Genomic DNA, 27,133 nt, shown 5'->3' on the forward strand with positions numbered 1-27,133 from the left:
TTTGCAGCGGGGGAACGGTCCGTACCACCTTGATGGAAGTTGTTAGGACTCTACCACTGGGGAGAGGGGAAGGCCGGGAATCGGTAGAACGTTATTCTGTATCAGGACACACGTTAAAGTACGTCCTCTCCCCAGGGATCTGCTCATGAATGGAACGATCCGTATTCAGCGCCCCTGAGAGAATTCAGGGATATGAAGCGGTATCAGATGTCAGACCTTCCCTCCCCTTCCCCGGCCCGGAATGGTAGTGTCGGATTCGCGAACTGTCGCGCGGGGGGAGACTCTGAAACTGGCCAGTACCATGGAAGAGGGAGGTGAGTGCGAGCCAACGGCATTACCTCTCTACCTCAGCTCGAGTCCCTTGTCCCCCTCCTCCCCGACCCAGTGGGAGCGGTTGCTGCCTTCGGAGTGCGGAGGAGAATGGTTTGCGCCGCAGGGTTGCCGTGGTGACAGGGACGCCTAGCGAGGCAAGGTATAATGAGCCCTCGCTGGAGGTTTCTCCCGCTTGTCGCCTCCTGGGGGCTCGCGCAGCGGTCAGGTGAGCCGTGCGCGGGCAGCCTCGCCCCCCGCCCCCCGGCAGCCTCCTGGGCGGGCGGCAGCGGCCGGGGGGCGGGGCTCGCTCCCACCTGGGCTGTGTCCGCGCCCGGCGCCTCCCCAGGGGTTCAGGCGCCTCCGTGCGAAGCCGGGAGGTGACGCTGCGCCCCCCAGCGGCGCCAGGAGGCGCTCGGAGCCCGGGCGGGGCTACAAATCCCGCCTGGGCTGAGCTCGGCGCTGCAGCCGTGGGTGCGGGGCTGCCTGTAGGGGCCTTTGGAGCCTCCCAGCGCCAGGGGCTGAACTGGCAACGCGGCAGCCCGAGGGCTCCGTTCGGTTCCGCCGGCCTGTCCGGGGCTGCCGATGGGCAGCGGAGGAGGCGCTAACCCAGCGCCACCGTGGGGCCTGCGGGTATTGGTGCTGCCCGGCGCGGTGCCTGGACCGGGTCATTGCTCCCCTGCTGGGGCACCCGCGTGTGACAGCCCCAGTCTGGCAAACAGCGGCGGGCTGAGACTTGTGACACAACCAACCCTGCCACGTCCTAGTCGCTTCCCAAGAAGAGGCGCTTTTGAGGCGCTGTGGTGGTGCAGCCCTGTTGGTCCCGGGGTGTGTGAGACAAGGTGGGTGAGGTAAGAGCTTGTATTGGATCAACTTCTGATGGTGAAAGAGGAGACAAGCTTTCCCGCTCGCTCCTCTTGAGACCTTCAGCTCTGGTGGAGTGAAAGCCCTTCTCTTTCACCAACAGACGTTGGTCCAGTAAAAGATATTATCTCACTCATCTTGTTCCTCTTTTAAGGAAACTCATTGCATCAGGCCAGAGGGCTACTTCTCCACCCTCTCCTCCTAACCAGCTGCTTTTCCAGATTCTCAAAAGGGAATTATCTTGGTTGATATTTTCATACAGGAACTTTTGACAAGCGTGTTTGCTGCTCATTCACTGGAGGAATGTCCAGACATCTCACATCATACCCTAAAAATCTTACCAAACCCTGATAGTTTAATATCCCCCTCCTTCACTCCAAAGTTTCTCTGACCTTCCATACATTTCCCATTTATTATTATTATAGTGTTATAGGTGTGTAAGGTACTGTACAAGTAAAGTATATAACAAGGTACCTACCCCAAGAAAATTACAGTTAAAAGTATAAAAGTAATACAAATAAATACAGCGTATATATCAGGGAGAAAAGGAGGTCACAAAACAAGTGTCGTCTGGAAACATCTGAGCTTGCTGAATCCTTAGTTATGCCTTAAAACATAGCCTGGCTGTTTCTTTCTATTGTTATGGGGAGAATCATTCTCCACTGACCTTCTCCCACTCATCTGAACCCCACAAATCTCCTGACCTTTCCACATGAGATGCAGTGTCCTTACTGTCTGTGGCAATGAAGAATTATCCAGAGGGATCTCGTTATGAACCCACAAAATCCAGCAATGTTTGTCAAAGGGCATTTGGTTTTGAAGGCAGTAAAGTGGGAGAGAGGGAGAAGAAAAGAAGAGGTTCTATCAAAATATTTTTATAATGGAAATGTTTTGTCCCCACTTTGCTAGGAATTAGTTTATATTTTGCACTGGAAACATGGCAGCCTTACGTACTTCACCGATGAACCCATTCCAAGAATTTATGGGGGTATTGCCCCTGCAACAAGCAAAGGAGACTGAGAAGTTGGACATGCAGCAGAGCCTAAATGAGAAACCTTCATGTATCTTCTGCCAGTGAACAGTCAATGCGAGAAAGTCACATACTGTGTTGCTTATGTAGGCCAAGCTGTATGCCCAGATGGGCACCTTGTGCTTCCACTCCAGCCAAGCCTCTTGCCCCATCCCTGATGATGGGCAGAACTCTGTTGATTTTGATAAACAGTGGAAATCAAGCTTTTGGGGTTTCTAAAATCAGTCTTTTTTTGGTTTCTGATTTTCATCAACATCACTAGGGTTCTGTTCAGTGTGTGGGTGTGGCAGGGGGTGGCAGCTAAGGCTCCACTAACCCTAACTGGACTCTAATGATGAGGTCACCATCTCACCCTATAACCTCAGTGACTAAATAGGGATTTTAATGGAAATCAGGCTTTTCTAACTTTCTGATTTTCACCAAAATCAATAGGGTTCAGCCCATTGATACCTAGAGGATTTCCTGAACTTCTGGAATTGATCAGATGTGATTTGCAACAATATTCGTGTTACAGACACACAAAAAAAAGCCATTGAGTGTGAGGGGTTGCTTCACTTGGCCAACTAAACAAAACTTACCATAGTTTGGGCTGTTCTAATAAGGGCATGATGCTGAGATTTCAGCAGTTAAGAACTGCTCAGATGCAGGAGAGGGGAGAGGTAAGACTTCATTTGTTTCATCAGCACTTGGTCTGTAATAGTCCAAACTTGTTGACTGTCAGTAAATGGTTGTGGAGATTTTGCTGTTATATTTCTTGATGACTGGCTGATGTATTTTGCTGTGAAGGTTATTGTGGCATCACCCAGGCTATACTCTAGACTGTTGAACAGCTGTGTCACCTCAATTCTCCAACCAGAGGTGACTTTACACTGCTTTGCTGGGAGAACAACCACTCCTGGTCAGTTCACATACAGCATCTAGCATGCAAAATCACTCCCAGCTGAATTACATTAATGCTTTGACCAGCCACTCATGAATTCCATACAGGGTGATACCAGCAAAGTCCCAGTCCCAGACCTTCCCCCAGAAATATGTCTTATACTGCCCTGCTCTCTACTGGATGATGCAACCTCATATAAAGTCTGTCAATTTATCAGTGGAAAATGATATACACAAACCTTGTTGTCTCAAGCAGAGGTTCCCAAACACTTCAATCCAAACACGCTGGTTTAGACAAAACAATAAAATAAGTTTATTAACTGCAGAAAGATAGATTTTAAGTGATTACAAATAAAGAGGCATAAAAGTCAGAATTGGTCACAAAGAAAATAAAAAGATAAAATGCAAACTAGTATGTAACTTACCAAGCTGAGTAGATTCAAAGCAAAGGTTTTTCTCATCACTGCTCTTTGTAGTCTTTAATGGCTGGAAGCTTTTAGGCCTCCCCCAGTTCAGTGTCCCTTCAGGCATTGTTGCTGCCATGGGCAGAGGAGTAGAGTAGAGAGGTAATTTGTGTGCATTCTCTGTTTTTACATCACTCCCTTCTCTTTGAGGATTATCTCCAGCTGTGGTTCAGGTGATAGTGAGTCTGTTTACATGTTCTATTGTCAATATATAAAGTTCTTGCCTACACCTTTCTTCCTGCCAAAGAATGGCCATTTAATTAGATGATGGTTCACTTGACTTTGACTCCAGGCTAAGGTGTTTGTTTGTCTTTTCTTTCTAATGAACTGGTTTGTGCCTGCTTTTCTAAACTTGGATAATTTTACAGCAATATAATACAGAAGAATCTTATAACTTTTTACATCCTTTACCAGGACAATAATGTTCAGCACATTGAATTTTTGGAATGATATCCCACAAGGCATACTTAGTACAAAATTTATCAAGGTCTTGTAAAAAGGATGCACGTGGGGTACAGACTGTATTTATTGGTATGGAATATATTTTAATGGATGACAGGGTGTCTAAAGCCTACGAGAAGCATCTCTTTGAGGCAAAATCAAAATATATATTCCTTCCCTTTTAATTTTTCAAGGGCTCCCCAATTTGCCAAACATTTTGTTGGTAGTCCAAAGTTTGCAGCTCCACTGTACGGATACCAGTTGCAATGGGTTTGGAGGCTTTTCCGAAAGATTTGGATTGTGTAGTTAGTGAGATGAGTCAGGGCTGGAGAGAGAGGGGAAAACAAGTCCAAAGAGAGAGAAAATATGGAAGAGAAATAGCAGCAAAGAGAGAAAGTATCAGAAAAAGAGTAGCAGCACGATTTTTTGTGTGGTTTGTTACACCTATTAATATTCTCCAAAGAGGTTCCTTAACATAACTACCCTCTCAGTGTGCCCAATTGGCAGTATGCAGAAAGTTAACCAGAAAATTGCACATTTGCGACTGGAGCTGGAAAAATTCCACACTGATGACCTGGTGAGTAAAGACAGTTGGCTGCACCGTATGCAAGACACGTGGGGGAATTCTGCGCCACTGTGCATGCACATAATTAATGAGCCATGCATATTTTTTTGTACAGAAAAAAGCTTCTGCTGAAAAGTTGCTGCAGTTCTGCCTCTTTCCCACTGGTGGGTGCTGTGGTGATAGAACACAGCAGCAGCTTCCAGCCAGCCAGGGAAGAGAGAGAGCTTGCAGAGCTGTCTTCACAGCATCTGTAGGGCCAGGTTAGGAGACAGGGACTATGTGGAGACAGACAGTGTGGGGCTGCTGGAGGGTCAGACAGGGACTTATAAGAGCTAGTGAGGGAGCAGGGCCTGCATTCTGGCTTTTTTTTTTTTGCTCCTGGCAGCAAAAGCTTAGAGTCAGCCCTGGAAGCAGCAGCAAGTTGTGTGGAGGCAGCACCCTGGGGCCACTGCTGTTCAAGCCGCGGAGGAGCAGTGCCCGCACCTTGTGGCTGGGCCAGGCAGGCTTCGAGCAGGGGACATTTGGGCTGGGAGCAGCTCCATGGGGCACAAGGAATCACCCGCAGGCGTCACAGGGCGGCTGCCCCCCCCAGCACTGCAGCTGGGGCTGGGTGAAGTGGCCTGAGCCGCCCAGAGACTGCAGCAGGGCAGCCAGAAGCAGTAGCAGCAGTGGGGTGGGACCCGCGTCCCACTCTCTGGGGCTCCACTGCCTCTGGGGCTACCCTGCCCCAGCTCCTCAGCCCCCTGCTGGGGTGGTCCCCTGGCTCTGTCCTCCTGGATTTCAGCCGGTCCTGGAGGCAGGACCCCTGGCAGGGACCCTGGGCTGAGGCCTGGCCCGGAAGCCTCGCTGCTTACCCCGACCCTGCCAGCGCCGGGGACTGGCTGGAAGTGAAGGGGGAGCGGGCAGATTCAGCACTGGTGTGGTAGGGGGAGCCCAGAGCTGGGGTGGCAGGGGATGCGGGTGGAGGAGGGCAGTGGTGGTGGTGGGGCAGTGAGAGCCCAGGGCTGGGATGGGGGGGCAGCCAAAATTTTTTTTGCTTGGAGAGGCAAAAAACCTAGATTTGGCCCTGTGGGGGAGGACAGATTGGGGCAGGGGCTCAATGGGAGTGGAGGCTCAGGGACACGGGGAAGGGAGGTGCAGGGCCACATGGTGATAGGGAGGGGGTGCTGGGCCACATAGGTACAGGGGAGTGGCTTAGTGGGGGCACAGGGGCAGGGGTACAGTGCCATGTGGGGATGAGGGAATAAGTGTCAGAGTGGGGGAGGAGGGACACCTGTGCCTGACTGAGAGAGGCTAGGGGTCAGCCAGGATCTGCATGGGGGAAGTTCCCTAACAGTCCCTTGCTGCTCCTCCCTCCTCCCCCAATCTTCCATACTTTTCCGACCCATACTCAACAACCCTCCAAGTTCACACCCAGGCTGCTTCCCAGCAATTATTTCCCTCCCCCTCAGCTCCTCCGTTACCCTTGACTCCCCACAGCCTTTGCACAGCTGGGAACTGCAGGAAATATGGTTCTGTATTGTAGTTTAAATGAATTATTACTCAGAGTTCTGTATTAATATGCCTAGTAAAGAATCAATTTGTCAAAAAACATTTCCTGAATCTCTCTTTGTTGTCTATATTGTTACAGACATACTTGCTGGCGGATATTTTGAAAAGAATGACCAAAAATAATTGAAACTGGATTATATTGTGTTATTTTGAAAAATAAAATATGCAGAATCTGAAACTATTATTTGCAGAATCTTTACTTTTTTGTTGCAGGATTTTTAAATTTTGGCACAGAATTCCCCCAGGAGTAATTTAGGAGTGTCTCCTAATGGTACATTTGGGCAATGCATCATTCCAGCAGGGTAGATGTTGCAAAATAGTGGCCTCCTAATGCTTCCGAGGAGAGTAGGCACTGGAAATTAGAGTCCTTTAAAGGAGGGGGAAATTATAGGGAGGACACCCCCAAAATTAGAACAGAATCTTGCAGATTTGAATGGGCATTTTATGAATTAACTGGATTTTGTGTATGTGTGTGTAAGTATGTATGTAGTAGGGGGAGGAAAGAGAATTGAAGAGCAATGGCAGGAAAGATAACAGAAAAAGGAAGCAGGAGAAAGAGTTAATTGATTGTAGAATTATATTTCAGAACTGAAATCATTTCAGCTCAAGTAGCTGCTTTAGGAGTCTGGGGTCCTTTTGTTCCCAAGCCCCAAAACTTAGTGTGGAATTAATCCCTAACACCAATTGCTGTTGTTTTTGTTATTGTTGAAGGTGATTGAGGACTTGGAATCATTAAAGAGATACTCTGGACAGAAGAGCTTCAGAAGAGAGAAAAAGAACTTCAAGACGTCCAAGGACAGAGGCACACATACTTTCTAATTACATATCTTTGGGGTGGTTGTTGGGGAGATGAGTACAGCTTAAAGAGCTCCAGATCAGGACATTTCCTGCCAGTGAATACTGGGATATTAATGATCCCCCTTCCAGTGGAGTCCCATATTAGGACACTTCTTGCAAGCTCCAGACTGAAATGCCATCCACATCTCAAGCAGCTCACACCTTCCTTGAGTATTTGCCCTAGCAAAAAGTAATTTTACCATGTAATTTTTGAAATTCTGAATGTACAAATAGTGTGTGCCCTCATGTTCTGGAGACCACTCTAGATTCCAAATCAGGACTTTGAAACAAAGACCTCTCTTGAAGAGAATCCATGACAGATTTTGAGCCCAGTGAATAATTAGGACAGGGTTTGGGGAGTTTAGGCCCTGAATCTGTGAATACTTATGCCCACGCTCAGGGCCAGCCTTTGGGGTAGGCTGTACGGACCCTTGCCCAGTGCGGACTGCCAAAGGGGGGCATCGTGAGCAGGGTTTGGATTCCCACCTGACCTGCTGCCCAGAGGCCAGCTAGGCTGATGGAGGTGGCAGGGCAGGTAGGTGAGCAGCAGCATAGGGGAGGGGGAGAGACCTGAGCTGCAGGGGGCAGTTGGACGACCAGCCCTCAAACCAGGTGACTCCTCTGGAGCAGGGATGTTGGGATGTTCCTCCTCCACCGTGCTCTCCACGTGTGCAGCCACTGCTGTTCCTGTCCCACCCACTCCCTTTGGACTGGGAGCATCCTCCTGTCTGCTCTGCAGGGGGTGGGGCAGAGGGGCTGATGCTGGAGTGTCGTCCTTCCCTCTACCCATGTACCTGATTTCCACTAAGCTGGGGTGACGGGACAGGGGAATCTATGTGTCCTGCTGTGTCTCTGGGTCTGAAGCTGCTGACAGCTGTTTGTGTTTGAACAAGCCTAGTTCAGGCTCCTGACCGTGAGTGCTTTCTTAAAGAGACAGCGCACTCCCTCCCTCAGGCACACACACTCCCCTCAACACACACACACTTTCCTTCACACACTCCCCCTAGCACATACATCACGGTTCCCTGCATCCAGGTCACTTCCCCACCTGGGCTGTGCTGAGGCATCAGGAGCTGCTGCTCTCTTGCCCTCCCCTTACACAGCCCACAGGGAAAGTGACCTGGGTGCAGGAAGCCCTGACATTGCTCCTTGCTCTCCTCCTCAAAGCCTCTTAGGGCTGCGGGGAGGAGGAGCAGCCGTCCAGTGTGGGAGCAAGCAGCAATGCCAGCTGCTTTATGCGTCCAGGAAGGGCTGCCCAGAGGATTCAGGGGACCTGGGGCAAAGTGGGGGAATAGACATAAAAAAAGGTGTCACCTGCTGCGGTGCTTTTACTCAGTGGGCGGCGCTCCAAGTCTGCGGTGGCAGTGGGTCATTCACTCATGCCACATCTTTGGCAGCACTGAAGGATCCGCTGCTGAAGGCCTGGAATGACTGAAGGGCTCCTTGCTGCTGAAGTGCCCCCGAAGACCCAGACCACCACCAGGTGAGTAAAAATTAAAAAGGTGCCTCTAGCCAGGGAAGGGATTCTCAACCAGGGCTCACGGGCCTGGGGAAAATTGCCCCACTTGCCCTCCCCCCTCCAGAGTGGCCCTGCATCCAGGTCAGTTTCCCAATGTGGGTGCAGGAGGGGGTTGTAAGAGTTAGGGGCTCAGGAAGGGATGGGATGGGAGTTGGGGTGAAGGAGGTATGCACGGGGTTTGGGGGACAGGAGGGGTGGGGATGAAGGGGACATGGTGCAGGGGTTAGGGGCTCAGGAAGGAGGTGCAGGAGTTGGGATATTTCCAGTCAATTCCCATGAGGACAGTTCTTGGCTCTATGCTGTTTAAAATTCTTATAAATGACCTGGAAGAAAACACAAAATCATCACTGATAAAGTTTGCAGCTGACACAAAACTTGAGGGAGTGTTAAATAATGAAGAAGACGTCACTGATTCAGAGCGATCTGCATCACTTGGTGAACTGAGTGCAAGCAAACAATATGGTTGTTAATATGGTTAAATATATACATCTAGGAACAAAGAATGCAGGCCACGCTTATGGGATAGGAGACTTTATCTTGGGACCAGTGATTGAAAAAGATTTGGGACTGGTGGTGGGTAATCAGCTGAACATGAGCTCCAGTGTGACACAGTGGCCAAAAGAGCTAATGCGGTCCTGGGATGCATAAACCGGAATCTCGAGTTGGAGTAGAGAGGTTATTTTACCTCTGTAATTGGCACAGATGCTACTACTGCTGGAATACTGTGTTCAGTTCTGGTGCCCGCAATTCAAGAAGAATGTTGATAAATTGGAGAAGGTTCAGAGAAGAGCCACAAGAATGACTAAAGGATTAAAAAAATCTCTTACAGTGATAGACTCAAGGAGCTTAATCTATTTATTTTAACAAAGAGAAGGTTAAAGGGTGATTTGGTACAGTCTATAAGTATGTAGATGGGGAACAAATATTTGATAATGGGCTCTTCACTCTAGCAGAGAAAAGTGTAATATGATCTAATGGCTGGAAGTTGAAGCTAGACAAATTCAGACTGTAAATCATAAATTTGTAATGGTGAGAGTAATTAACCATTGGAACCAGTAATGAGCTTCCAAAATCTTAACAACAGATTCCCTTCTCACCCCACAAGGGGGTCGTGGCTCTCCCTGCCCCCCTCCCCCCAGGACTCCTGCTCCATCCAACCTACAGCATTCCTTGAGGCCCCCCGGGACCCTTGCCCCATCCAACCCCCTTCCCTGTCCCCTGGCTGCCTCCCGCCATCCCATCCAACCCCCCCTCTCATTCCAATCCCTGCCCCATCCAACAACCCCTTCTCCCTGTCCCCTGACTGCCCCTGGAACACCTGCCCCTGACTGCCCCTTGCCGCCCCATCCAACCCCTCTCATTCCTGACTGCTCCCCTAGGACCATTGCCCACGTTCAACCCCCCTGTTACTGCCCTCTGACCACCCCGGCCCCTATTGATTTCCCCCCCAACCACCCCCACCCCCGAATTTCCCTTGCCCCCTTACTGCGCTGCCTGTAGGTGGATGGCAGCGCTACAGTTGCACTGCTCGGCTGGAGCCAGGCCACACCACCACTGCGCAGCACCTGGAGCACTGGGTCAAGCCAAGCTCACAGCCCCCCAGCTTCCCGAGAATCAGCTGTTTGCGCAGGAAGCCTGGGAGGGCTGAGAAGCAAGCGGCCGCTTCGCGGTCAGGTCTGCAAAGGTGAGCTGGGGCAGAGAGCGGTTCCCCTGTGCTCCCCACCCCCTGGTTACCTGCTGTGGCGCAGGCGGCCCCCCTGCCCCAGCTCACCTCCGCTCCATCTCCACCTCCCTGGGCCTGAGTGCGAAGCCGTCACACCGCTTCTCCGCCCTCCCAGGTTTCTCACATGAACAGCTGATTTGTGGGAAGCGGAGGCGGGGAGGGGAAGAAGCAGGGTGGAGCATTCAGGGGAGGAAGTGGAGGCAGAGTGGAGGTGAGCTGGGGCCAGGGAGCAGGGTGGGGAGCTGGAGGACCCATGGGGTCGGCACCTAAGATGCCACTTTTGCATAATGTGCTCAGGGGGAGCAGCCACTGCCCTTGCTCCCCCCAGCTACGCTTCTGGGTCACTTCAACTTAGTGGTTGTTAAATTTAGAAGCCTGTGCAGGACAACCAGTTCTAAACTGGCTTCTAAATTTAACAACCGGTTCCTGTGAACTGGTGTGAACCGTCTCCAACTCACCACTGATTGGAACAGTTTACCAAGGGTCATGGTGGATTCTCCATCACTGGCAATTTTTAAAATCTAGATTGGATATTTTTGCTGCTCTAGGAATGATTTTGGGGAACTTCTACGGCCTGTGCTATGCAGAAGGCCAGACTAGATGACCACAAAGATCCCTTCTGGACCTGGAATCTATGAATCAGTAAAGAAGTAAGAAAACACTTTGAAGCTGGGGAAATTGAGGCAGGGAGAGGTTAAATTACTTGTCCTAGATCATGTAGGGTTTATGTGGCAGGGCCAGAGATAGAACCAAGATCTCCTGGCTACTAGTTCTGTGCCTTAAAAACAAGGTTGTCTTCCCCCATATGTTGTTGGAAAGGTAACTGTTCCTAGATGTATAATAGTGTTTCTTATTTGATATATAACCTGAATGTCATCATAATTTTGCCGTTTTACTTCCTTGAGCCAGTACCTTAACTGATTCTTTAACAATGAGATAGCGGGGAAGGGTACATCCATTCTCCCATTCATCTTCACTCTTATTCACTGGAATGAAGTAGGGTAAAGAGTAGCATGCTGCCTCATCTTTCTGATTCAGCTGAAATTCTCCTGGCTTGTGTTGCTGCTTCCTCAGTCATACTCTTCAGCCCCTCAGTAGTCTCATTCTTCTATCTTCTTGCTGCAGACAGAGATAGGAAGGAGATAGGCCACTTTGCACAGAAGTATGAGCACTCTATGTATGCGTCAGACTTTTACCCACTCTCTCAGCCCAAGCTCACCTACAAGAAGGTAAGATCACGTATGAGAAGAGACAGAATTCTTCCCTTCCCCTACATATATGCAACATCTCTTGGAAAGAGACAGAGTCCAATTCTCTAGATTGCTGGGAGAAATAATTGATGTTTGTTTTATGTTTGGGATGAGTGCATAGGAATGTAAGAATTGCCTTATTGCAGTGGTCCCCAACCTTTTTGTCTGGTGGGCACCAGATGAAGGACTGTGGCGGTGGTGCCACATCCATCAAAATGCCGCCGAATTTCTGCGGCATTTCGGTGGCAATGCCTCTCAATGTCACTTGTTGGCGGCAAGCAGCATCATCGAGAGGCATTGCCGCCGAAATGCTGCTGAAATTCGGCGGCATTTTGGCGGATGCTCCACCACTAGCCAGAACATGGGTGCATTTAGATGCCCCTGCGGGCACTGTGGCGCTGCATTGGGGACCCTTACCTTATTGTGTCGGATCACTGGTCTGTCTAGTCCATTATCCCCTCCTCCTAACAAATTGGATCATATTACTGGTCCGTCCATTCCTGTATCCTCCTTCATTTCGTACCAGTTCCATAGATTGATTACGCTGTATCCTCTGTAAAGGTTTATTTCCTTTTATTGATTCTAAATTTTACTGTCCTTCAATTTCACAAGTCTTGCTTGTGTTCTGTTTGGAACAGGTAACTGATCAGGCCTTCCCCTTCTTATCACTAGGGCAGGTCTACACTACAAACTGGTCAGTACAAAGTATATTAGCATAAAGCCACCGCAGTTGGTATATTCACTTGTGACCATGCACACTTGTCTGCTTGCTTTGGCACTTTATATACTCATCAAGCTTGCTCATCTCACTGCAAAGTGCAGTGCACGATTGATAGGTGTCCTAGTGTGTCACGCACCACCAGTGGTTAATTTGTGATGAAGGAGGTGCTGGGGCTCAAGGAATTTTTTTACTTTCATAACCGAAGTGGCAAGCCTTGAGATGCCAGGGCTATAAACTGTCAAGCCTGGAGGTACAGGGCAAGCCTTGGCACAGATTAAGCATTGTGTACCACCCTCTGGTGCAATGTGTTTTGAGGGATTTTTGCAATGTGTTATTGGGTAGAAATGAGTTACGCAGGGAACTCTGAGACTGGGAGGGTCAACTTCCCATCATGCAGTTTTCTCCATCCCATAATGCCATCCCTATCCCATAATTTTCACGCCTTTTTTAAAACCCCACAAACCCATGCAGCACTTGTCCACCATTTCTGACAGAAGCATGGCGCCACACAACTCTGCACTATTGTCATGAACATTGCAAACACAGAACAAATGACTCTTCCAGTAGTTGCAGAGCTGTAGGAAGTATCATAACAATGGGGGACATGACAGTTTATTTGAGGACAGATTGCTAAGGGACATAGCAAAAACCAATATAAGGTTGTTGTGATTCATGGATCAGCTGCAGAGTGTGAAGCGCTGCTTCTGGGCTTGAGAAATGAGCACTGCAGGTGGGATTGCATCCTAATGCAGATTTGTGGTGATGAGCAGTGGTTGTACAACTTTCTGATGTAAAATCCACCTTCCAGGATCTGTGTGCTGATCTTGCTTCAGCCCTCCCACGCAGGACACAGAACTGAGACCTGCACTTACAGTTCAGAAGCGAGGGATGATCTCACTGTGGAAGCTTGGAGCTCCAGATTGCACCTGGTCAATGGGAAATCGTTCTGGAGTTGTCAAATTCACAGTAGGGGCTATTGTCATGCAACTGAGTAGGGCCATTAATCATATCCTGCTACACTGGATTGTGACAGTAGGCAGCGGGGGCTCCAGTCACCAGCACTGCAAGCGCATGCCTGGGGCAGCAAGCCGCGAGTGGTGCCCTGCCAGTCCCTGCGAGGGCGGCAGTCAGACAGTCTTTGGCGGTTTGCCTGCGGGAGGTCCGCCAGTCCCGTGGATTTGGCGGTGATTCGGCAGTGGGTACCCCTTGCTCCTCCTGGCTCATGAAGCCATACATTGGCCAACTTGATAGCTCCAAAGAAAGATTCCCTCTTCCTTCCCTGAAAGGACTCCTGGGCATTTCTCCTGTCCACTCTTTCCTTCTCCAAGCTGTCTGCTATATTCACTTTCCAGGCTTTCTTTTCATGGTTTGATGCAGCACTGGTTTGCATGATCTCACTGAACGTGTCCTCTGTAGTCTGCTTCTTCCTCCTCCTTATCAGGGACTGGTGTCCTGTGGGTGTGGAAGGGGCACTGTTCAGGGCTGTAACGGCAGCAGCTTCAGATAAAAGATTATATTTACCATCACAACAGAAAGTAAAATGTTTAGTTTCAGAACTCCTTTCCTTATGCCCATAAAAGTTTTAAATTCAGACATGCTTATTCACACTTCAGTCTTGGATCACCTCTGCACAGCACCACGCTCCAGCTGCAGCCAAGGTGAGTATGGCCTACCAGGACTGGGGGTGAGGGAGGAGGGAATTGTATGGTTGTGTAAAACAGGAAAAATTGAGCCCCTATTTCCATGGATACAAGTACAGGGCAATGGCACTGAGTACTGGCACTATTTGCCGCAGGTGGTGGTGGTAATGATTTTAGCTGATTCTCACTCCTGAGGGTAACAAAGGCACAGAGAGCAAAGCCGCTGCTGGGTCTTGAAGCCTCCTGAGTCCATATGCTGCTAGCCTGTTGTCACAGAGTCTGGGGGAGTCCGGCCCTGCACCCCTCTTCCTGGACCCCACAGTGACTTTTAGCCAGCCAGTAAATCAGAAGGTTTATTGGACAACAGGAACGCAGGTTACAGCAGAGCTTGCAGGCACAGTCAGGACCCCTCCATGAGTCCTTCTGGGCTTTCAGGGGGCTTGGATCCTAGCAGGATATCCTGAATTCCACCCACACAGCCCCAAAACCCAAACTGACCTGCCTCTCCTCCCGCCGGCCGATCCCTTTGTCCAGCTTCCTGGGCACAGGTGCTGACCCCCCTCCTCCCTGCCTGGCTCAGGTTACAGGCTTAAAGATCCTGTCCCTCACCTAAAGACATCCCCTGCTCTCCCATCCCCCACACTGACAGCCCCTACTCCATCACACCTGTTTACTGCAATGGTGCCTACTGTGGAGGAAGAAATCAAGCAGCCACCTCTAGAAACCTTCAGGAGAGGATTGCAGACCATCTCCATGAAAATTTCATCATGATCCCTCAGGAGGATACAAGGAACATCCTTATGTACTTAAACAAATTGCTACACAGCCTGCCCACAGCCTGACAGGGAAAAGAAGAGCAGATACCAGCTCTACCTCTAAGTTTTGTTGTACCTTTATCTCTTCTCCTGTTCATCTTGTAGGAGTAAAACAATGAAAAGCAGAAACTTGTGTTCTGCTAACCTGCGGTTGAGCCTGGCGCCATCTTCACATTTATTCTTTTTAAGGGAGAATGCACGCACACATGTATCTAAGGTTCTTTACCCTGGATCTAGCTTATCTGTGCTCAGCTGGCAGGAATGTCTAGACTGCAGTGGAGTCTCTAAAAGATCCTGGCTTACAACATAGCAGAACCCGCTCACCCACATGTCGCTCCTCTTCCTTGCTGTCCACAGCAGGGGTCTCTCTCTTAGGTTCCACCAAGGAATCCATAGTGGTCTGAAGGATGCTGTTGGGGTCTCCACCAAGTGTGTCATGCAGCTAGTTGTAAAACCAGCAGGTCTGTGGCTTGGCATCAGATTGTCTGTTGGCCTCCCTGGCCTTCCGTAATGCCTGCCGCAGTTCCTTTTGCTTTCATGTGGTACTGCTGCTGATCCCTGTTGTACCCTTTTGCCTGCATCCCCAGTGCGGTCTTTTTGTAGATGTCCACGTTTATGTGAGTGGTCCATAGCTGTGCCTGCACAGTCTCTTCTCCCCAGAGGCCCAGGAGATCCACTGTCTCCTGTCTGTTCCAGCCAGGAGTGTGTCACAGCAAAGAGTCCTGTGGCACCTTATAGACTAACAGATGTATTGGAGCATGAGCTTTCATGGGTGTAGACCAGGCTGAGGCCACTCATCATTTTGGACTTATCAGTCAAGTCCCCTCTAACTTCTCGTCAAGCTAAATAACCTTAACTTTTCAGTTTCTTGTGTAGCTGCTACACTCATGCCACTAACAGTTTCTGGCATCTTACTCTGGATCTTTTTCTAGCAATGGATGACTAGTCACACACCCAAGAGTAATGTGCTCTGTACAAATGGAAATCATGATTTCCTTCTCCCTGGAGTTTGCAGAGGATAAGGGAAGTCACACAGGGAAAAGAACAGCAACTAGTATAAAGACTGCAGCATACTCTTCTCTTTTCTTTCCATCTTCTGCTGAGTGTCAGCTGTTGGTAGACCAGTGATTTTCAGCTTCTCAAGCCATGATCTGACACTCAGCCATTTGCAACCAGTCCTCCAGGAGTGAAACCTCAAAATCTTTTGTGTGATACTTTGGAGTAGCCACCATGAGAATCAGCACAACACTTAAGGTCTGAAGTCAATGGCAAAACTCCCATAGACTCCAGTGGGACAGGCTCAAAAACCCTTATAGGGCACTCCTGGTATTATAAGTGCCTGAGTAAATCTATTCCAGTGGGGACAAGGAATGGGCATGGGCTGGTGACCAACACCCACCTTGCAAACTCCCCATTGAAGTCTCACAACCTAGATAATCGATGTTTTGAAATAGCTAGTTCCTGCCCTTGAGACATAAAGCACCAGGCTGGGAGATTTGAAGGCACTTGTCATCAGTATATGTGTTTTGTATTGTGTCTTTCCTCCCTCTTTGTCACCCTAGCCTCAGAATACATCAGAAAAGAACAAGCTGGTGGAACTGTATCAATACCCAGGGTACAACGAGCATGAGCCAACACCGCTGCCTAATGGGACGGAGTTGGCCGAAGTCATAGAGAAGGTGGTGTGTGCCCAGAGAAAGTCAGCAAGTGGGAAGGTACTCTGCATATTTACAAAGAGTAGCAAATGTGTGCTTGTACCTACATATGAGTGGATATGCCATGCACATGTATGTGAATATGTGTGTGAGTGCTGTGAGAATGTGTGCATTTGTTTCTCAGAAATGGCATGCTGCTGCTTGTAAGGCTTTGTGAATGAGAGATTCGGAGGTTCTTAAGGATGGATTCGTGGTAGAGTTGAGAACAGGGGAGAGGGTGTGTGATCAGAGTGATTTCCCTTGTGAGCGTATCTTCATCTGTTTGTGCTGCATGAAGTTGCAAAGTTTCATTTCTTTGTCAGACTCCTTTTCCTTCAAAGATGCTGCAGAAGTTTCTCACAACTCCAGTCTCTCAGGCTATCCTGTTGGACAGCTTCTGGTGGTTTTTTCTCCACTTATATCAGGTAAGGAAGAGACTAGGACAAGGGCTTGGATATTGATGTATTTCATGTGGTTCAACTGAGTTTAGAGTCTGTCAGAGGGAAAGTTTGATAAGTGTCTTAAAATAATATTCAAAACAAAAGGTCGAAATTGTGCAGTGTGGTCCACTCCTGCTCCATCTGTCCCTTGTAGGGAGCGAATACCTGCTCCAGCCAGCCCCTACAATGCAATGCAAACTAGAGGAGGTGTTCTCCCTCCCACTGTGGTGGCATTTAGGGTCTGTACAAATCCCTTAACTTCAAGCACCGGTGCATGTGGCGAGCGCACACACCTAATATGGAATGGTCATAAGCAACACATCTTGAAGAACACCAGTTACGGGAAAGGTAGCTGTCTTTTATTACACTCTATGTTAACACCTACAATTATTGTAATCTATTAAAATAATTTAAATTAAATTTAAAAAGTAATATTCAAGCAGTGCATCTTTGCTGCTGAAGTTTTAAAGAAAGTCCAACCATTGAACTGGCTAAGCACCTGGAACCAAAGTTGAATATCTAAATCAATTTTTGACTGCCTCCTCTTCATTTCAGGTTATTCAACAAGTTCAGTTCAATGATTAGCTCATTCAGAATTGAGAAACTGATTGGAAGTTGATGACCAGAAACAGTCAGTTCAAAATTCATAACTACAGATAATACTTTAATAAATCAGCTAGTTTTAAATGAAAAATATGTTTTGATACATTTATATTTTCCCCCATGTATCCAACATTTAAGATTAATTTTTTTAATTAATTAAATAAAACTAATTATGTTTTGTGCATTTTTAATTGAATTCCAATTTTCATCCAGATGTTCCTTGACACAAATCATGAACAAAAAATTAATCATCAGGTGGTAAATAAGAAATGCATCATTCGCCATTTTAAACTTAATGTATGTTAAGCTATATAATTGCTTAAATAAATGTTCATAAATATAGGGTATCATCCTGGTTAGCAAAATAAAATAATAAAAATAATATCTAGTTTTTATATAGTGGATCTCAAAATGCTTTATAAAGGAGGTCAGATGTACCAAATTTAGTGTAAAGGCGCTATTTAGTTCCAAAGCAACATGTTTTAATGGTTACCAACCACTGAGACTCAAACTTTATTTAGAAAAATAGCTAATGAGTACAAATAGATAACAAGATTAAAATAGAGTCTTTAAATCAAGGTTTCCTGTTTTGCTGATTTAAATCATTATTAAAATTTGGTGATTTAAATCCCTTTGATTTAAATCAATCCACTCTGCTCATGTACACAAACCTTCAGATAGGCTTGAGGATCTCCATGTTGTTGTGGTTTGATGGGTAGGTGAATACCTCTCTGATTATTCATTCTTTTCTTTCTTGGTAGCCAAATAGAGAGATTCAGGGACGGCTGTTTGATCGCATTGCAAAGAATTATGCCGCCCTCCTGTTTGACTGTCACAGGTTCCGGTACCAGAATGCTCTTATTAAAGTGAGTGTAAAAAGATTTAGAAAAAGCTATAGAGTTGACACTTCAGCAGTGAAATGACCTGGGAATATCCACCACTATCCGCCCCTTTATTTCTGGCCACAGGGATAATCTGACACTAACAACAGTTACCCCATATATAGCACTTTATATTTTTAGAATGCTGTATAGGCATTTACTAATTAATTCTTCCAGGGCGTGGAATGTGCAGTGATCAATTGATTGAACACTTGTTGAATAGCAGACTATCTTGTCTGATATCCCGACCAGCACCAGCTGCAACCTTGGGCATAGGCAGCTGGATAGGGCACCTGAAAAATTTGGGCACCATTGGGTCTTAGTGTCCACCCTACTGGTTTCCTATCCCTGTTCTGACCCTTCCTGCAGGCTCTGAGTCTTCCTGGAAAGGGGATCTAGTAGTTAAAAGAGAAAAAGTCTCCAGCCTGCCAGATCTATTAGCGCAACACTGAAACTGTTAAAGAGCTATTTAAGGGGTAATGAAGACATTTAACAGGCATTTGCCAACCCTCAGGTATCTACTGTCAGTTTCTGAATGTACTGACAAAAACAGTTGTGCATGACTGTAATATTTACTCAGAACATGTCAGTCTATATAGGACCTTAGTTTAAAATTTGCTTTAAAAATATTTCATTAGTGAGTTAGTGAAGATTATAAAATCGCTGCAGAACCCGAGCATGGCGAGGCGGGGTACGAGGGGGTCGCACAGGGGCCTCTGCCCACATGTATCTGCTGCTGGAGCCCCCAGAAGGCAGCTCCTCCCTGCCGAGCTGCTGCAGCTGCTCAAGCTCAGCAAAGCCAGTGAGTGGACTCAGGGCGAGGGCCACCGAGGTGGGGGGGGCTCACATGAGTGCTGCGTACCCTCCAGGGGAGTTCAGGGGGCAGGGAGGGAGGAACTTGGTCTGGGGAGCAGCCCCTGGGCATGGCTGGCCCCTGGGCAGTCTGGCCTCTGGGGTCTATAAAGGCTCGTTGGGATTTGCCCCTCAATTAACCGATGTTACGGGGCAAAAGTTTCGCCTAGGGTACAAAATATCCTTGCACCAGCCCGGATGGTACTTGATCTGAAGAATTTATAATATAAACAGACAAGACGGACTTGGGATGTGGGAAGGGGTAGAACACACAAGCAGAGTGAACTATGTGATGGCAGCAAATGACATGTTAATGCTATGATGGTTTTTATTTTTGAAGGGATAGGTTTATTTCTTCCCCACCCTGCTCCTTTGCCTCCATTGAGATGCACTCCATCCAATTCTTTCTGCCCTCTCTACTTGAGTTATTTATTTACTGCCCCAGCTTCTTTTCTTCATTTTCCCTCGACTTTGTTGTCTGTCACTCTTCTTCCTCTCACTTCAGTCTTGTATGCTCATCCTAGGGGTCTTGTATTTCCACACTGAAGGCCCAACTGATTCTGTAGCCTCTTGCTTCCTTTTGGTAAACATGACCTTCAAAGGAAGAAAAAAAAGGGTTTGTCTCCTCTTTTGCTTCCAACGATGCAAACATTTTTCTGCTTGTTTCTTAGATTTAGAAATTCATCTCTCCCCATAGAAGACTCTATAATGACGACTGGAAAACTAGTGACATCACAAGGGACTGAAAGTTGAGCAATTATGAAGGGAAAAGATTTTTATTCAAACTGTTTGAAACTTAGGTTTTGGTTTGGGTGTCTGAACACCTGTGTAATGCCAGGGTTTAACAAATATTTCGGAGACAGGATGGCTTTGTTTAGGATTCAGCATCCCCCTCATCCCTTCAGTTAAGGTATGAGAGGTCCACGTACACGAAGAAGTCTTCCAACCAACCAGACTTAACATTTTTGATGTTTCTAATGTACAAAAAACAAGCCGGAGAAATGGCACAAGAAACAAAATTACAGTGCTGGCTAAATGATTGTTTATATTAAAATTGAGGATATTCCTTTATGACTGAATCTGCGTGGATTGGAATTTTGGATAGTCCCTGTATATGGGAGGAAGGAATACAGCCCTTTTAAGCTCTAGGAAAGAACAATCTGTCCCCAACGTCTCTCCTCTAACCTGTCTAGATTGATGGAGTTCTGAATTTGGTTTCCTTGACCCATAGGTTTTCCCTTCATTGCTGAGCCAAACCTTGTACACCTGCTTCTGCTCCAGCTTTCCAAGATCTTGGTTCAATACAGATGAGTTCAAGTCCCAGCTCTGCAATGTGCTGTCAGAGTGGATGGCAGGTGAGAGGGTCTTTTCTTCCTGCTTAAAAGGCAATATGTGCAGGTCATATACAGCCAAATGGAGGAGAATACTTCCCAGCCTTTCAAACTCCCTTCCTTCCCTGGCCTTAATAAAAATGTCTCTAGCCCCCTTCCATCCTGTAGTACTAGGGAGCAAAAAGAATAGAGAGGGGCCTAAGGATACTGAGTGAATCATTGACTTTTTGATTTGGAGAGCAGACCAAAAAATAAAAAAAAATGCTGTTTGGTTCTGAAAATGTTCAGAATTTGTCAGCAAATCTGAAAAGTCTTTGTCAGACCAGCAAACTTCATGTCCATGTCTGAAACTTTTAGCCCAGTGTTTGCCTGGAATATGGGAGACCCAGGTTTGAATCCCCACTCTGGAGCAGGGACTTGAACTCAGATTTCCCCTCTCCCAGGTGAGCATTGTAACCACCAGGCTGGTTTAAGTTGGATTGCTCTCAGTCTCTCCTGTGCAAGCAGCTTCACTTTCTATAAATACTTAAATATTCACTGGGCCAAAGAGAGAGTGAATGAGGACCAGGGCTGCCTGGCGGGTATGGGAGATCACAGTTTGAGGGCCCCTAAACTGAGATGGGTTGCAGCCTGGTGTGTGGGGTCACAGCACCACTCAGAATTGGTCTGGCAGCCCCTCTATCATGAGGGAGAAGTGGTCAGCAAGTATGGTACTGTGATCCCGTGCGCCATGTCACCATGCCCAGAGTGGGAAGCTGGGCCCAGCCTTGTGGGACAGGAGCTGCCACTGTGGGGTGAACATGCTCTTCAAATCTCCCCGTCTCTCCCACCGGGGGCTTCCTCTTAGTGGTAAATTTTTGGAAGGGTGTGGTTTTTGGATTTTGCCCTGGATCCCCCAAAATCTATGGGTGGCCCTGGTGACAAAAACTCTATAACCTGATAAATAAAGCCCTTATTTGGGAGGTATGAGCTGTGAATTCATATCTTCTCTCTGTCTGATTCAGAGGAGGGATTTGAATCCATATCTCCTGGTTGCTGGCCTGGAAAAAGTTTTTCTCTCTCAAAACTGAGTCAAATTCATGAATAGTTTCTGATTGACCAAAACTTCATTTTTTGGTGAATAAATTGTTAATCTAAAAAATTTCACCTGGCTCTAAATATGGTATCCTGGTACACAATTTCCGGATCTCTGGGAGAAATTCCTGGTCATCCTTTCTCCATCACCCTACTTAGTTTGGTGGCCTGCAGCAAACATAAAATCAATTCCTGGGAGTTGGGTGTTCTGGGTGGGATGTTTTCTTCCTGGAGTTCATCCCTCTTTGATAGACAGGAGATAAAAGGCCAGTGGACATTTTCAGCCTCTGAAGCAATGAATACTCACTGCAAACTGGGTTTTCACTCTCCTCTTACCACCCCCCCCTTCTTCAATTTATTCCACTTCTATATGTCTTTTCATTCTGCTCTCTGTCTCATTCTCACCTTCACTATCACTCTCTGTTACTTTGTTTCTCTCTTATGTTCTCCTCTCAAATGAAATAAGTTTAATATTAGTCTTTAATCATGATATGAACGCAGGATTGGGAGCAAGCAACTCCTGAATTCTATACCCAGTCCTGGGACAGATTTCCTCTGGTGTCTTGGCCAATTACCAGCTTTCTCCCTTGGCATCTCCATCTATATACTGTGGATGATAGAGCATCTTCTGGGGCATTGTGAGGGTTAGTTAATGTTTGTTGCAACGCTGAAGATGAGAAGTGCTACAAAAGTGCCAAACTGTATTCTCTCTTTCTGTTATTACTTAACATAAAAACCTAAGAATGCCCATATTGGGTCAGACCAAAGGTCCATCAAGTCCAGTATCCTGTCCTCTGACAGGGGCCAATGGCAGGTGTCCCACAAGTGATCCATGCCCTGTCACCCAATCCCAGCTTCTGGCAAACAAAGGCCAGGGACACCATTCCTGCCTATCCTGGCTAATAGTCCGTCAATAGCTATCTTCCATGAATCTAGCTCCCTTTTGAACCTCATTATAGTATTGGCCTTCACAACACCCTCTGGCCAAGGAGTTCCGGAAGCTGACAATGTGTTGCATGAAAAAATACTTTCTTGTGTTTGTTTTAAACCTGCTACCTATTAATTTAATTTAGTGGCCCCTTGTTCTTGTATTATGAGAAGGAAGTGTTATTTACTCCTTATTTACTTTCTCTGTACCACTCATGATTTTATAGATCTCTATCATATGCCTCCTTAGTTGCCTCTGTTCCAAGCTGAAAAGTCCCAGTCTTATTAATGTCTCCTCATACAGAAGTCTTTCTATATCCCTAATCATTTTTGTTGCCCTTTTCTGAACCTTTTTGAATTCCAGTATATCTTTTTTGAGATGGGGTGACCACATCTGCATGCAGTATTCAAGGTGTGGGCATACCATGGATTTATATAGAGGCAATATGATATTTTCTGTCTTATTATCTATCCCTTTCTTGATGATTCCCAACATTCTGTTCGCTCTTTTGACTGCCGCTGCACACTGAGGGATGTTTGCAGAGAACTATCCACAATGACTCCAAGATCTCTTCCTTGAGTGGTAACAGCTAATTTAGACCCCATCATTGTATATGTTTAGTTAGGATTGTGTTTTCCAGTGTGCATTACTTTGCATTCATCAACATTAAATTTCATCTGCCATTTTGTTGCCCAGTCACTCAGTTTTGCGAGATCCTTTTTGTAGCTCTTTTTTGTACTTCTTCTTTTGCTATTTCTCTCTCCTGCATTTCCAGTCTCTCTCACTATTTCTCATTTTACCCCCCCACCCCCCCTTAGGGACACTGCCTGTCCCAGGGAGCTACAGTAACTGGGACTACTCCCATCTGGAACCAGAGAGATTTAGGAGGGAAGACTTGCTGTCAACAAAGGGAAAGCAGAGGAAAGGTAAGAGCACTGATGAAATAGCTTTCCCCACATGTTCCTGCTGAGCTGAACAAGGGCTTGGTGCCCAAACCAGGCATCCACTGTTCCATACAAAATGCCTTGTCTTTGCAGGACCAACAAATAGCTGTGCTGAGGAGCTAGAAAAATGGCATAGCATGAGTCAGAGGCCTGGCTTCAGGTTGATATATTGTATCTGAGTGATATATTTGGGAGCTGTCCTTTTGTCAGAGAGAACTGATAAATACTCATTTGCAACCAGAGCACCCTGGCTAAAGAACTTTTGAATAATATTGGCAATGACCTCAGTTAAGCTGGGATAAGTGCTCTTTGCCAGCATGCAGATTTGCATTCAGTTCTCTGTTTGTCTCTTATTCTGTGTTTCATCAGGCAACGGGAGAGCTGCAGGAACCAGGCTTGGTTCTATAGGAGTAGTACTCTGCACTGCTGTGGGGGAGACCTGGCTTTGTTCCCCGTCCTAGGTTCTCATTCCTCTCTGGGTCAGCGAGGGAAGCAGGGAGCACATTATATTACTCATCAGTACTCACTCTGGCTAGCTTTGAAGTGGTTTTGACAGATCCCAAAGGGGATCCCATCCAAGGTCATGACGTGTGCGATTGCAACAAGGGTGGTGCATTTAATAGGGTAAAGGAGAACATTCGTCATTCTATAAGAAACACAAAGTACCTTAACAAATACAGACTGTAAATACAGGGGCAGAACCAAGATCTTGTTCAGTGACTGCACTGAGTCCCAATTAAAAAGAGTTTTGTATAGAGTGTTCTCTCTAGCCAGACTTGGTCCTAAGATTACAGATTTAAAAATGATGAGCAATATGTGTCACTGTTTTTTCCCTAGAATCCTCTGTCCCCTTTGCTTCCTCAAAGGCTTATGGCAACCCAGAAAAGACTCGTCAGCCATCCATTCAACCATACAAGGTAAAGAGCATCTTATTCATGAAGACATGCAACAAGGCAAGGAAGGATGTCATAGAAACGGAGACATTTGAGACTGAAATAATCCATTTCACATCTCTTCTTCTTCCCCCTTTCTCCTGCTAGTGCAGACTTGTTCCCTGTTCTTTTGTCCAATTGGCTGTTAAATGACTTGGAAGAAAGGACTTTCCCCTCACCATTAGGAAAGGTTTCCTAATATCAATCTATTTTTTTTAATCTTTGCTTATCTTCATCCTGTTACTCTGAGTTATGTTTTCTGTAAACACCATGTACAATTCCTCTGCTATCCTGGGATTTACACTCAGAGGGTTTCCTTTACTAGCTAACCTTAGATCTTGATAATCATTGCCCATAGTCTTACTCCCTGAGCCAAGGAAGAGCCTTTCCAAGAAACGAAGTCAGAGAGGCAGGGGAGACAGACAGACAGGCATGTTCAGTTTAGACACCTGTTCCAAGTGCTTGAATATTACTAAAAGCAGCAGAGAGTCCTGTGGCACCTTATAGACTAAGAGACGTTTTGGAGCATGAGCTTTCGTGGGTGAATACCCACTCGTCAGACGCATGTACGTGGAATTTCCAGGGCAGGTATACATATGCTAGCAAGGCAAGCTAGGAGATAACGAGTTAGTTCAATCAGGAGCATGAGGCCCCTGTTCTAGCCATTGAGGTGTGAAAACCAAGGAGGAGTGAAACGTTCTGTTTAATGGCAAAGCCATTCACAGTCTTTGTTTAGTCCTGAGCTGCTGGTGTCACAATTTGCAGAGAACTGAAGCTCCAGCAGTCTCTCTTTTGAAGTCTGGTCCTGAAGTTTTTTGCTCAGGCATGCCACCTTAAGGTCTTTATAGATGTGGCCAGGGAGGTTGATCTTCCTACAGCGTTTTTGTCATATTGCCATCCTCAATATCCTGTATTTGTGTCCATTTATCCTTTTCCGTAGAGACTGTCCAGCTTGGCCAATGTCACATAGCAGATGGGCATTGTGGATATGATGGCGTATACTTACATTTGGTGGACGTGCAGGTGAATGAACCTGATGGTATGCTGATCTGGTTATGTCCTGTGATTGTGGTCGGCTGGTGTATATATGTGGGCAGTATTGGCATTGAGGTTTGTTGCATGGTTGGTTCTCCTGAGCCTGAGTACTATGTTCGCGTGTGCAGTTGTGGTGAGATACTACATTTCAGGTGGCAGGTTGTCTGTGGGCAAGGATTGGCCTGCCCACCCCAAAACCTGAAAGTTGGATCATTGTCGATGGTTGTAGATCCCTAAGATGCATTGGTAGGGGTAGCGGGCTGTATTGATGGCCAGTGGATCCTGTTGTTTTTTCAGAGGTGTCACGGAGTATAGCTGGTGAGTGCTGTGATAGGGTCTGAGTAGACGGCTCCACATATCCAGGACAGTCCTCAGTGAGAGTCGCCAACGCCCGGAGATGAGGGCGTCAAAGTATATCGGGGTGGATCTTGGGTAGTAGACAGTAATAACCGTGTCGGGCTCTAGGTATGTTGATTTGTTCCATAGTATAGGAGTGCCTGGTAGAGGGCTGCAGTTTCTATATGTATTCCTAGTGATCTGAGGTGCCTTAAATTTGTATGGAGAGTTGTTCTGCGCTTCCTTTGGGTAGTCAGCCCTGTTATGATGACAACACACTCCTTTATCAGCCTCTTTGAATAATTAATGCCACCGCACTCCAGCTATCTCCGTACACCATTGATTTCCTGAGAAACTCACATCATTGGTCATCTCCCAGAAAACACCATCCTAGCCACCTGATGTAAAGCTCTTCTACACAAAAATCCCACACACAGATGGAATACAAGCTGTCAGGAACAGTATCACTGATGATGCCCAGCACAACTGGCTGCTGAGCTCTGTGCCTTTATACTCACACACAACTATTTCAAGTTTGATGACAATAATCTCCCGATCAGTGGCCACTGCTCATGGCACCCGCATGGCCCCACAAACGCCAATATTTTATGGCTGACTTTTGAACAACGCTTCTCAGCTCTCTACTCACGCCCCTTCTCTACCTACGCTCAGTGATGACATCTTCATCTCTGGACCACAGGGAGAGACTCTAGAAAATTCACTACGATTTCAACAACTTCCACCCACCATCAACTCGCGCTGGACCAATCACACAGGAGGCCACTTTGCTAGACACCACGGTCGCAAATAAGTGGATGCTCACATTAACACCACCCTATATCGAAACCTACCGACCGCTTCCTTACCTTCATGCCTCCAGCTTCCACCCGGGCACATCACACGTCATTGTCTACAGCAAGCACGAGGGTACAACCGCATCTGCTCTAACCCTCAGACAGAGCACCACTAACAAATCTCACACAGCATTCTCAAAACTTAATACCCGCCACGACGGAACTTACGCACACCATCCAGCCAGCCGACGTTCCCAGAAGCCCTCCTACTGCAAGACCCAAACCAGAAAGAACACCAACAGACTCCAACTGGCCATCAATACAGCCCCCAGCCAAAACCCCTCCAATGCATCATCAGGAACTTCTACAACCATCCTGGACAATGATCCCACTTTCACAGGTCTTGTGGCAGGCCAATCCTTGCCCACAGACAACTGCCAACCTGAAATATATCTCACCAGCAAGACTGCACACCGTACCAGAGTAACTCTAGCTCAGAACCAACCCATGCAACAAACCCCAATGCCAACCTGCCCACATTATATACACAGCGACACCATCACAGGAACCTCAACCAGATCAGCCATACCATCACCGGTTCATTCACCTGCACGTCCCCAATGTAATATACGCATCATATGCCAGCAATGCCCTCTGCTATGTACATTGGCCAAACTGGAC

General features: G+C 47.1%; 1 protein-coding gene across 6 annotated transcripts in view; it reads left to right on the forward strand.

Moving 5' to 3' along the window:
• Positions 1-6: 6 nt before the first annotated feature.
• FAM227A (family with sequence similarity 227 member A) overlaps positions 7-27,133 on the forward strand; it is a 58,583-nt gene continuing 31,456 nt past the window's right edge. For 2 of the 6 annotated variants that reach the window (XM_032791958.2, XM_075068283.1), the window contains exons 1-10: positions 1,824-2,234; positions 4,479-4,564; positions 6,815-6,911; positions 11,308-11,411; positions 16,171-16,323; positions 16,626-16,727; positions 18,107-18,211; positions 20,310-20,433; positions 23,230-23,337; positions 24,193-24,272. In XM_032791958.2, the coding sequence (XP_032647849.2) occupies positions 2,111-2,234; positions 4,479-4,564; positions 6,815-6,911; positions 11,308-11,411; positions 16,171-16,323; positions 16,626-16,727; positions 18,107-18,211; positions 20,310-20,433; positions 23,230-23,337; positions 24,193-24,272 (1,083 nt within the window). In that variant the 5' untranslated portion in view covers positions 1,824-2,110. Of the gene's footprint in view, positions 473-1,823; positions 2,235-4,478; positions 4,565-6,814; positions 6,912-11,307; positions 11,412-12,958; positions 13,120-13,766; positions 13,812-16,170; positions 16,324-16,625; positions 16,728-18,106; positions 18,212-20,309; positions 20,434-23,229; positions 23,338-24,192; positions 24,273-27,133 lie in introns of those variants that run through there. The other 4 variants (XM_075068279.1, XM_075068280.1, XM_075068281.1 and 1 more) reach the window with 4 other exon arrangements.

This window comes from Chelonoidis abingdonii, chromosome 1, assembly GCF_003597395.2.
Source record: "Chelonoidis abingdonii isolate Lonesome George chromosome 1, CheloAbing_2.0, whole genome shotgun sequence".
In the NCBI taxonomy this organism is placed as follows: Eukaryota; Metazoa; Chordata; order Testudines; family Testudinidae; genus Chelonoidis; species Chelonoidis abingdonii.